General features: G+C 37.1%; 1 protein-coding gene across 13 annotated transcripts in view; it reads left to right on the top strand.

Annotated features, from left to right (window-relative positions):
• Positions 1-6,154, top strand: part of arid4b (AT-rich interaction domain 4B) — a 126,055-nt gene extending 119,901 nt beyond the window's left edge. For 8 of the 13 annotated variants that reach the window (XM_026939256.3, XM_053232605.1, XM_053232601.1 and 5 more), the window contains 4 exons: positions 64-177; positions 452-679; positions 826-972; positions 4,389-4,956. In XM_026939256.3, the coding sequence (XP_026795057.3) occupies positions 64-177; positions 452-679; positions 826-972; positions 4,389-4,555 (656 nt within the window). In that variant the 3' untranslated portion in view covers positions 4,556-4,956. Of the gene's footprint in view, positions 1-63; positions 178-451; positions 680-825; positions 973-3,760 lie in introns of all 13 variants that reach the window. The other 5 variants (XM_053232602.1, XM_053232599.1, XM_053232598.1 and 2 more) reach the window with 3 other exon arrangements.
• The last annotated feature ends 6,659 nt before the right edge of the window (positions 6,155-12,813 follow it).

Below are 12,813 nucleotides of genomic sequence, written 5' to 3'. Positions count from 1 at the left end.
ATCAAATCCTAAAACATGTAACCTTATTGTTGCTTCTCTCTTCCCTCCTGGTTCATTACCTAGTCTCATCATCCAATCAGAAGCGGCATAAAAACTCCCAGGGAGGTGGAGCGTCAAAGAAACACAAACAAAGTCACAAAACCTTGAACTTGCATCCCAAAAAGAACCACAAAACAGGTAACATCAATAAAACAATTATCTGTTTAAATTTGTTGCGTATTTTGTTGTAAATATTGATGAACAGAACTTTTTTTGTAGTTTCTATAATCCTCTGCATGCACAACAGAGAGAATAAATAAATAAACAAACAAACAAACAAACAAATAAATAAATAAAATTCAGTGGGAAGGATTACACATTGGGATTGTGGCCATTTCAGGCATTTCAGTTATGTAAAAACTAATTTTGCATCAGGCCCAATCAGGTGTAAAACACATTTCTTTCTCTCTAGCCAACAGCAGTGACAGTGAGGACCAATGTCTCAGTGAGAGCACTGCCAAATCACTTATGTCCAAGAGCAGCCCACAGGACGTAAAGGCCATAACACCACCCAAGGGCTCTGCTCGGACACCGCCATCTCATAAATACCACAAACATGGGGACTCTGAGCATCTGCATCCCAAAGAACAGCATAGAAGCAGCCGGGGTTCCCGCACTTACAAGTGGAGTTTTCAAATGTGTGAGTATTTTACGCAGTTCAAAGTAATCAGTTTGAAGAATTGAATGAAATCCCCCCTTTAGCTTAGTGAATTCTGTCATCATATTGTTAATGTTAAATGCATTCAAATATTTGGCCTTATTTCTTTTTCAACCCTGCTTTTGCAGCTGATTTAGAAAAGATGAGTAGCCTAGAGAAGATAACATTCCTTCAGGAGAAATTGCAAGATATCAGGAATCACTATCTCTCACTCAAATCCGAAGTGGCCTCCATTGACAGAAGACGAAAGCGTATGAAGAAAAAAGAGCGGGAAAGTAAGTTTTCAGTTTTATAAGTTTATTTGGTTTTAAAATAAGTTACTATGAGGTTAAAAAGCAGAATCTTAGCTTTAATTAAAGGTTTTAATCTAATTTGTCTGAACTGTGTCTGAGCTAGTGACTGCATTTCAGAGGATCGAAAGTGAAAGGACAATCAAAATTTTTTAATTCTTATGTTTATTATAAGTGCCTCAAGTCTGTGATCTAATAACATCAGCAGGCCATGGGTATTTTCTGGTAGACGAAAAGTTAGGAATGAAATAAATATAGTTCCCCCAGAACCATGGTGCAACAATTAATATGAGACACCATGACAAGTCCGACAAGAGGATAAGTAACATAGTGACAACATGTCAACAAATAAAATAAATACAGACATTAAAGTATACAATAGACTTCAAACTATACAATAGACAATACTGTAAACAAACTACAGTCCCCTTTGAATGTATTGGAACGGCAAGGCCAATTGTTTTTTTTGTTTGTTTGGGTTTTTTTTTTGCTATATGATGAAGACAGTAGATCAGAATTTCAGCTTTCATTTCTTGATATTTACATCTATATGTGTTAAACAACTTATAACATGGCACCTTTGCAGGCAGACTATGCAATTTTTAAGTGAGCAATAGTATTGGAACAGATAGTATTAAAGTAAGTAACACTTAATATTTGGTTGCATATCCATTGCTTGCAATAACTGCATCAAGATGGTGACACACTGACATCATACTGTTGCATTCTTCTTTTGTGAAGCTTTTCCAGGCTTACTGCTGCTTCTTCCAGTTGTTTGTTTTTTTGTGAGGGGGGTTTCTCCCTTCAGTCTCTTCTTCAAGAGGTGAAATGCATGCTCAACTGGGTTAAGGTCTGGTAATTCACTTACATTTATTTATTATTCATTCATATCCCAGCAGTGGCAACTTGGCAGTGCTGGGTTTTGAACTCATGACCTTTCAGTCAGTAATCCAATGTCTTAATCACTGAGCTATTACTTCCCCTTGATTGACTTGGCCAGTCTAAATCCTTCCACTTTTTTCCCCTGATGAAGTCCTTTGTTGTGTAGGCAGTGTGTTTTGGGTCATTGTCTTGCTGCATGATGAAGTTCCTCCCAATAATATTGTATGCATTTCTCTGTAAACTGGCAGACAGAATGTTTCTGTTGACTTCTGAATTCATTCTGCTGCTAACATCATGAGTTACATCATGAGTTACATCATCAGTTAAGATTAATCATCAGTTAAGCCCATTCCAGAAGCAGCCATTCATGGCTTGGGCTCGCCACTACCTCCACCGTACATGACTGATGAGCTCATATGTTTTGGATCATGAGCAGATCCTTTCTTTCTCCACGCTTTTGCTTTCCATCACTCTGGTAGAGATTAATCTTGGTTCCAGAATTTTTGTGGCTCATCTCTGTATATCTTTTCAAATTCCAATCTGGCCTTCTGATTGTTACTGCTCATGAGTGGTTTGCATCTTGTGGTACGGCCTCTATATTTCTGCTCTTAGAATTCTCAGAAGTCTTCCTTGAATGGTGGATTGTGAAACCTTCACCCCTGCTCTTTGGAGGTTGCTTTTGGGTTTTTCTTCCCAGCTCTCACAGTGTTTCTCGCATCAACTGCTGCTGTTTTCCTTGGCCAATCTGTTCAATGTCTGATTGTTAGTATACCAGTGTTTTCTTTCTTTTTCAGGACATTCTAAATCATTGTATTGGCTCTGATCGATTTTCGTTCTTCTCTCAGCTTCAAAATGGCTTGCTTATCTCATCTTCAAAATGGCATAGACAGCTCTCAGGTCCTCATGTTGGTCTTCATGTCCTACTTAACAACAAATGCATTCTTTACAGACGAAACCCAGGGCTCAAGCCTAGAGTAGATGTTCCAAGCTATTAATTGTTTAAACAATCAGTCTAACAGGGCACCTCTGGGCAGCAAGAAACTCCTGTCAGTCATATGTTTCAATATTTTTGATCACTTGAAAAATGAGTGGGTTCAAAGAAAAGTTGCCATGTTCTAAGATGTAAATATCAGAAAATAAAAGCTGAAATTCTGATCTATCATCTCATATTCAGTGCAATTGATCTCAAACCTGAAGACATTTGTCTTCAGTGCATAGCAAAAGCAAAAGAATTGGCCTTGCTGTTACAATAGTTTCAGAGCAGCCGGAAAAAAACAACAGTATTAGAACACTGATAAGTTAATACACCTATCATCTTTATTTATTTGTTTAACACATCAACTTTAATATTAGTTCACCATAATTAACATGGGATACAAACCCATTGCCCCAGCCCGTCACTGCTGAAGGTAGACTGCTGGAGAACAATGGAGAGTAAATTGAGGATGACAAGGCCCAGGTGTATGATATGGCAATGTTCACACTAAGTTCGTTCCCACATAACTGGACCACTATCAAGTAGAATGAGTGGAAAGAAAAAAATGGACTCCTTGACCAAACACTATTGCACGTACTGTTCCTGCATTTCCAGTTCATTTAGTACATTTGCAAAGGCAGTATTTTACAGTCGGTGTTCCAGAAAATTAAACATAGTCATTTACAACACTTCTTTGAAATGTACCAAACGAATTTTCAAAACCTAGTCATCCATCCAAATGGAAGGAAAGATCAGTAGAGAAGGGGAAAAATCTGTTTTTGTAGGTTTTTAGCAGGTAGGCCCCTTCTTCTGAAGTACATGGCAAAACAGTGTGAATAAGGAACTATCCGTCTCGTGCTTTGCATTCTCAGCACGCAGGCTAACCTATATATCGCTCTTTTTTTCCTCTGAAAGGTGATGCCTATTAATAGAGGTCGAGTATATTCACATCATCGTAAGCTGTGACCAACCAGCAACTGGAGCTAAGGAGAACTTGTCTGCTCTCTCACACATGTCCGATAGCTGCTGTACCTGTTGAGCCCAGGTGGCCCCAGACTCCTCTGTGTTTCTTTCTAACTATCTCTGGGGCAGCTCAGCAAACTTGGAGAGTAGAAGGTCCTCCTTGTCCCACTGTTGCTTGTCTGAGCATTAGTCCAACAAATGTAACACATCTTTCAAAAATTGACTGTTTGAGCTCATGGCAAAATGCATGTGTATCAGATGGCTTCTGAGCTTTCCTTGGCTATTCCAGAGTAAACTGGGCAGGCATTGTGATGTTCTTTCTTGTGTAGAGGAAAACCACAGCGCTGAGGATGGGAACAAATGCCTATTTTTTTAAGCCAAGATTTGGCTAGACCACAAGCTCCATTAGTTTGGAGACTCACAAGCTAGTTTGGAGACTCACCACAGAAGGATTGACAAGCTCTCATAAGCAGTGCCCCTGTGAACTCACCAAAGGAAGGATGTTTGTTGTTATAATGCAATGGAGCAAGTAGCTCATTTAAAATTTTTAATCTATCACAAACTTTGTGAAACTATATAGGCAAGCTAGAACACATTGGTCAGACGTGGGAGAGCGAGAGGAATGAGGGATATCATTGGGCTGTTGTACATCACAGTGGTCCTTGCTTGATGAAGAGCAACCTTTTACATCACCAGGTGTCACATATGCATGTACTACAAGATCACACAGCAACAACTGAGCATTAAATTGTCCTGTTTCTTATGGTTTCCTAAAACAAGGGAATCATGTATAAAAATGATGCATTTCCTACGTTTCATCCAGTACAGATATCAAAAGCCTCAATTTATAGCTGAAATTTTGCACAAAACTGATCTATAGTCACTGTGCAATTGCATATGTTTTGATTTGTATGTCTTAAATATTTGTTATACTGGTATTTTCTATCTCTAATAACATTGCTTTGAAAGTGCAGCAAATTTTAAACTGAAGTACTTTAACCTAAGCAGGTGCAGCAGCAGCGTTGTACTCCTCTTCTTCCTCGCCGTCATCCAGCTCACTGACAGCAGCTGTTATGTTGACACTTGCTGAGCCCACTGTCTCAGGCTCCTCACAGAACTCTGGGGTCTCGCTGGAGTGCAGGTGATGGGAAAGATCTACTTACAGCACATGGCACTTAACCAGCACCCAGCTAAGGCTCTGGCATTCCCCCACACTATGAAACAGGACTAACTCTGATTAATAGTCACCTGAAGTAAAGACCTGAGGCACAAAAAAGTGAGAGGCTTGAAAATGGAGCCTGACAGCAGGAAGCACTATTTTCTATTGACAGCTGTTTCCTCTGCAAACTAAATGCACTCAAGTGTACTTTTTCCTGGTAAATTGTGTGGAATTAGGTGTCAGAATGCATACAGCAACTTTTTTTTACATGTTTTAAGTTCTGAGCAATAAACATGACCATGTAGATTTTATCCTTTCTGTGAAGTGGCAACAATATTGCATTTATAGACTGGAATAAGAGTGGCTTAGTTCTTTGTGTCTCCTCTGTCTCCTATTAAAGACAAGAGTGTCTTACAGCCCTGCATTCATTTATTATATCAATTGTGGTGCTCTGTAAAAATGTCTCACGCTCTTATGCAACGCGCTTTACCTTTATGTTTCATTGAAAATGTTCCTACTCAATTAATTTGTTTGGTCTGCCCTTCCCTGACCAGGAAAAGGTGTACCATGATGTAGATCTTTATTTATAATGAAAATATGTGTGTGTAAAATACTGAAGTTGCCTCCAGTGTTTCCTCGTTGTTCTATAACTTGCAGGTCTATACTGGGTGGCACTAGTATGGAATCATATGCCTTTGTAATACATTTGTATATTGAGAGGTGTGTTTTGAGGTGACCTGTTTAATATCTTGCACTGTTAATAATATACTACTTTTTTGTACAGTTTATACTTTTAACTTTATTGTTAATACATTTTTGACTGTCTGTGTATGATTGTGGTAAAAGCTTTTTTTGTTTGTTTGTTTTTTTTATTTCATGGATTTTTGTGGCACAGGTTTTAGTTTCAGATTTAGTTTACATATTGTCGTATATGCTTTTTCTTTCCTGTTTTGTCTTTATGTTCTTTTAGTTTAAATTGTGGTTGGCCTTTTAATGTGATTTTAAAGTATTTTCCAATCTGCACATGGACTGTAAAGTTCTGAGACCATGTATGACAGAGTGCGAATGTGGCAAATTCAACTGTATTTATCAGGTACATCAGAGGATGGAAATTGTGTAATTTATTGTACAAATGTAAGCAGCAAAACACCAGTTTTAAATAAATACCAATAGTTTGTGAGTTTTAATTTAAATTTTCTTATATAGTAAAACTTTCTAAGTAATGCATATTTTACACACTGCCCTGCAATGGACTGAGATCCCATGCAGGGTGTATTTTCGCCTCAGACCCAGTGTTCCTGAGAGAGGCTTTGGATCCACTGTGACCCTGAGCATTTACTAAAATTGAGAGTGACACACGCACACGCACACAGAGGCGAGAGAGAAAGGCCTAAAAAAAAAAAAAAGTCAGTCTGCCAAATATTGTGAATGCCTTATAAACTTTTTTTAAATTCTATTTGTAAATTTTTTCTAAAGCATTAAAAAGGACATTTTTAATTTCCCCCACATTATCCAATTCTAAGAAAAAAATGCATAAAAAGTAATGATATTATTGAAAAAAAGTTATAATAATAATAATAATAATAATAATAATAATAAAAGCTGCAAGCAGCATTTTTGGGGGCCGAGCACCCACACTCTGTGAGCCACACGATCACAGACACGCTACAGTTGTTACCTAAGCAATCAGGAAAGCAGAACCATAACGTTAGGCAAAGGGATTCAAGGGTTTGTAGTTTCACACATGATATGTATGTTTTGACCATGGACAGTGGTGGAAATCTCTGACTGTAGGAGGAAAGGTCTAGCTGAACAAATGGGCAGCAGGGTGGCATTGCTGCAAGGTTGTTTAGACAGTTGTCAAGATGATGTGAACCAAATTTGCTGAAGATCGGACAAAATTTGGAGGAGTAGCAAAAAAAATGGCAGTTATATGTAAGCATTTTTGGCATATTATTGTGACTTTTGCCCAGTAGGTGGTGCTTGCATGAAATTTGTTGCATAGCCTCAGGTCATTGTCCTGAAGATGCCTACTAAGTTTGGTGTCAGTGCGCAAAGTCTTTGCTGAGATACAGTCTCAATTCCTGTTTGGCGGCTTCGCTGGCAGATTTGCCCATTACGGACAAACCGTTTGGAATGCTCAAAATTCCAAATACGTGAAGCTTACTCTGCAGATGATGTATGCCAAATTTTGTGATGATTGGAGAAAATTTTTAGAAGGAGTAGCAAAAATACAGTTTTTACAAAATCCAAGATGGTTGACAGGTAGGACACTTGAATTTCAGATGTTGTTGTGCGTTCACTTCTGCATACTCCAGGGAATTATAGGAAAAATTAACTGTGAATTTACCACAAACTCTTCAAATGATATAAGGAAAAAAAAAAGAAAGGTGTTACAGTTCTTGACCACAAGGTGGCGCAGTCACAAAACTTCTTTCAGAGTATGGTCCTGAAGATATTTATCACTTGCTGTTTAGCGGCTTCTCCATCAGATTCGTTGGCCCATTATGGGCAAACCCTTTGGACTATTCAAAACTCTTTTGATAACTTTTGTGTGGCTTACTCTGAAGATGATGTGTGCCAAATTTGGTGATGCTTGGACAAAATTTCTAGGAGGAGTAGTGAAAAAACTTCAACTGCATTGAACTCGGCTCGACCCAGGGAATCCAGGGATTCCTTGCTTTTAAATTTTGGACATTTTCAAAATATTTCCAAATTTGGCCTAAATATGGCGCTAAAGCATTGGCAAGCAAGAATGTTCCTTAGACCCTCTCCAATCAGTGTGCCAAATTTCACAACTTTTTACCAGATTCTTTGGGCTGCCATAGACACCCTAGCCAGAAGACAAAGAAGCAGAAAAATAGAAGAAAAAGAAGAAACACAGAATAAGAGTAGGGTGCCTATACCCCATAATAATAATAATAATAATAATAATAATAATAATAATAATAATAATAATAATATACTGTATATATACCTTTCCAAGTGAACACAATATCCATATCCAGAGGACAAAAAAGAAATGTTATGTTCCATGTATTCTTATCACGAATATTATGACTATGCAAAATTAAAGATAACACAGGTGCTCGTACTTAAACTTCTCCTTGCTAATAAAGAGGCAAAAGAAATACACTTTTTATATTATACTTTTTATGTAATGATACTCCAGGACTCCAACACAGCTAAAAGTTAAAAGCATCATTTAGTGTTTTAAATATGAATAACCAGTAGTCTCTCAACTTTCAACAGGACCAATACATATGAACGAAATTATTACATTTGAATCACTCACACACACTTTGTTTAATAGGTGCAGTAAAGGATCTTAAATTGTATAAGACTGAAGCCGGCACAAGAGGTTGAGCCATTTACTCTGTTAAGAGCTTCCTCCCATATTTCATCAGATATTTCAATTCCCATGTCCTTTACCCACTCCCCTCTAATTCTGTCAATTATCAGACGATTTGGAATTACCTGCACTTATGTATAAATTTGTCTTAAAATCTGGTTTGATCGTCATCTAAGTTACGGTAATCAACAAACACAATTTGAACTAATAACACAAATTATTGTATTGTTCTTGTACATATTGTACATATCATTCAAATATTCACAGTATAGGTTGGAAAAAGTATGTGAAACCCTAGGCTAATTACTTCAACACAAGCTAATAAGAGTTGGAAGTTCACAAACCTGGCATCCTATTAATGAGATGAGATTGGAGGTGTGGGTTAGAGCTATGAAAAGTACTCAAACATTTTGAGTTTGCTATTCGTAAGGAGCTTCTGCTGATGTGAACCATGCCTCGCAAAAAAGAGATCTCAGAAGACCTACAATCAAGCAATGTTAAAAAGCTGGACAAGGTTACAAAGTTATCGCAAAGAGCTTAGATATTCATCTGTCCACTGTTAAACAAATTGTCTATGAATGAAGATGATTTAGTACTCTGGCTGCTCTCCCTAGAAGTGGCGATCCTGCCAAGCTGACTCAAAGGGCACACCACAGAATCTTCAATTAGGGGAAAAAAAGAACCCTAGAGTGACAGCTAAAGACTTGAAGAAATCATTGGAACTGGTTAATGTCTCTGTTCATGAGTCTATTATACAGAAACCATTACACAGGCGTGGCTTCCATGGCAGGACACCATGAAGAAAGCCGCTGCTTTCCAAAAAAAACATTGCTGCATGACTGAAGTTTGCCAAAGACCACCTTGACACTCCACAACGCTACTGGGAAAATCTTTTGTGGACTGATGAAAGTAAGGTTGGGTTGTTTAGGAAGAATACACAGAATACGTTTGGTGCAAAAAAGGGCACCGCATACAACTATGAAAACATCACCTCAATGGTTAAGTAATGGTGGCGGGAGCATCATGATTTGGGGCTGCTTTGCTGCTTCGGGGCCTGAAACCCTTGCCATCATCAAGGGAAAAATTAATTCCCAAGTTTATCAAGATATCCTACAGGATAATCTGTAGGATATCTTGATAAACAGGGTGGCTGTGCACCAGCTGAAGCTCAGTAGAAGTAAATCCACTACAGAATTTCAAAAAAAAAAGAAACTCCACCTTTTGGAGTTGCCCAGTCAGAACCCCAGACCTTAACCCCATAGAGATGCTGTGGAATAACCACAAGAGAGCTGTTCACACCAGACGTCCTAAGAATATGGCTGAGCTGCAGCCATTCTGTAAGGACGAGTGGTCCAAAATTCCTTCTGAATGTTGTGTCTGCAGCTACTGGAAATGCTTGGTTGAGGTTATTGCTGCCAAAGGCCAGCTATTAAAGTGTTCACTGACTTTTTCCACAGCACTGCGAATGTTTAATGTTTAATGTTAAATGGTTCAATAAAGACATGAAAGATTATAATTGTTTGTGTGTTGTGTGTATCTTAAGCAAGTGTTTGTCTATACTTGTGACTTTGATGAAGTTGAGATCACATTTAATGACCAATTAATGCAGAAAATCAACTAATTCCAAAGGGTTCAGATACTTTTTCTTGCCATTGTATATATTACTGAAATCTGACCTTTAAGGACCATAGGAATCTGTAAAATGTGATCCAGTAGCATAGTAGATGGCAGGACAGGGAAAGTTTGAGTTTGAATAAAGTGTCGGACTTGAAAGTGATGAAAGAGGTTGGACTGTGACAACTGAAATTTCTCAGGAAGATCCCTGAAACTGGCAAAAGTATTATCAATATAAAAATCACTACATTTGGCCAAGCCAACCCAAAAAAACACAAATATGCACATGCATGAAGTACTTTTCAATGACATTTTTCAAATGTGTTTGATGAAAAACTATACAAAATATGATTATTTACATTAAAATGCATAATTTGATTATAAAGTGTTAAAAAGTCAAAAACGTGAAAAATATTGTTTAGAAAGTTAATATCCATCAAATATGCACTAACACACTGGTTTCTGGACAAACCTCTATGTGCTAAATGGACCTGTGCGCTTCAGGTGCAGAAAATGCCATTTAGACAAGTTCAAGACGGTAGGAGCTTGGGAAAATGGTTTAACAAACACATATATGCACGTGCATGAAGTACATTTCAATGACATTTTTCAAATATTTTTGATGGAAAATTATACGAAATATGATTATTTACATTAAAATGCATAATTTGTTTATAGTGTTAAAAAGTCAAAATCGTGAAAGTAATGTTAAAACGTTATTATTCACCAGCTATGCATCAGCGCACTAGTTTCTTAACAGACCTCTAAGTGCTAAGTGTGCAGGTCAGTGACAGAAAACGCTATTCAAGGTGCCAGGAGCTTGGGAGAGTGGCTTATGATTATTTACATTAAAATGCATAATTTGATTATAAAGTTTTAAAAAGTCAAAATTCTGAAAAATTATGTTTAGAAAGTTGTTATTCACCAGCTGTGCCGTAACACACTGGTTTCTTAACAGCCATGATGTGTTAAACGCTATTTAGACTGTTTCAAGGTGCTAGGACCTTGAATAGATAGATAAGTATATCTATGTACCTATTCTGGGTACTCTCACATCCATATTTAAAAAACAAAAATTAAGGGACAGGTTTTTGCAAGAAAAGCACAGTAAGAATTGTATTTACATGGACATTAATGATAGCTCATATTTACAAAACCATTCTCTATGTTGAATCTTTCAGTGAAACATATTGCTGTAGGTTTTGCTTGTACAGTAAGGATGAACCGAGTATCATCCTGGACTTATTTTACGTTCAAAAGAACCAAAAATGCTGAATATTGTAAAGCGCTAAATGAAAGTCCTGCACTGCTTTCACTGTATGGTGTTTAGAATCTCTGTGTGTTAAATTCACTACAATATTTTCATATCATTGACAGTTACTCTGTTGACATGCATGGAAGGTGTTGTACAGTATGAGCTTAAGCTTGTTTTTCAGCACCTTATTAAAAAGGGCTGTGTTTCTGTAAACGCACTCTCAGACAGGAGCTTTGATTATGGTTACACAGATTATAAAATGCATGGAAGGTGTTGTACAGTATGAGCTTAAGCTTGTTTTTCAGTACATTATTAAAAAGGGCTGTGTTTCTGTAAACGCACTCTCAGACAAGAGCTTTGATTATGGTTACACAGATTACAAAAGCCGACCAAGCAGATTAAAAATGGATAACAACAGCAAACACCTGGGTTGAAATGCTATTCAATGATGGTGGGTTCTTCACCATACTCCCCTTATTTTTGGTGATGTTATTGAAAGGGATAATGGTCACGGGAACTTCCTTCTCCTTTTAATACAGACTGTCAACATAGGGTTCTCACTGATGGTATGAAATGTTACTTGAAACATTTGATCTGGGATCACCATAATCTCTTCAAATCACTGTTTCCTCTCATCTCTCTCATCCATGTGTGGTGCATGTGATTTGAGGCTAAGCTCAATTTTTTCAAAAGGTTTGAGAAAAATTTCATAAATCTTCATCAATTGGCTTTTTACTATGAGAATTGCTGTTTCAAAAAAATAGAATTTGGTCGTGTAAAAGTAAAAACCATTTGTAATTTGGATGGTGGGGAAATGCTTAGCCAGCTACTACATTTAGAGCCATTTTCACATGTTTCAACTACCAATTGGGTTAGAAATTATGGTACTGAATATCAGGTTAATTTATGTTATAATTTATAGTTTTGATGTACTGGAACATCTTATGATCTCCCTGTGTTTAAAAAGATCTGTACAATTGTTATACATGGAGAGCGTGCATTTATTTTAGCCTGTAGAGTTCATACGTTTAAGTGGTCATCAAAGTACAGTGGTACTTTGATGACCACTTAAATGTATGCTATATTGATGACTTGAAAGATAACTTTTTTGTCATTTGTATTGATCAGCTCATTTACTTTAAACTGTTTCATAAAAATACTCTTATGGGATTGAAAACAGAATTTTAACTGTTACATTTTAAAAACAGATTGCCGAATGTATTTGGAATTAATGTGCTGCAAAAAAAAAAAAAAAAAAAAAAAAAAAAAAGCACCTCCCCAACAGAGTTTTGGACTGATGGTATTCCTAGTTTGTGACCTAGCGAGCCAATATCAGAATGTATTTTTGATAGACTTCAAAGCACTATTGTAAGTTGCTCTGGAGTTTTGCATATTACACGAGTTCACTCCTAACAACTCACACCACTGTAAAATTTATGTGAGTTGTTAGGAATTAACTCACTCAGAGTGTAATAAGCAATATGCAGTGTAAAATTTATTTTACACTGCTAATTGTTGACTAGTGTTAAATTTCAACTATGCTCAGATTCAGTTATTAACTCGATGTCAATTTGCCAACACTTTAAAAAGTGTTAATGTAACTCTATCAGAGGTTACATTGGACC

This window comes from Pangasianodon hypophthalmus, chromosome 3, assembly GCF_027358585.1.
Source record: "Pangasianodon hypophthalmus isolate fPanHyp1 chromosome 3, fPanHyp1.pri, whole genome shotgun sequence".
Classification (NCBI taxonomy): domain Eukaryota; kingdom Metazoa; phylum Chordata; class Actinopteri; order Siluriformes; family Pangasiidae; genus Pangasianodon; species Pangasianodon hypophthalmus.
The sequence above is the reverse complement of the archived record's forward strand: the minus strand, read 5'-3'. Positions and strand labels throughout refer to the sequence as shown.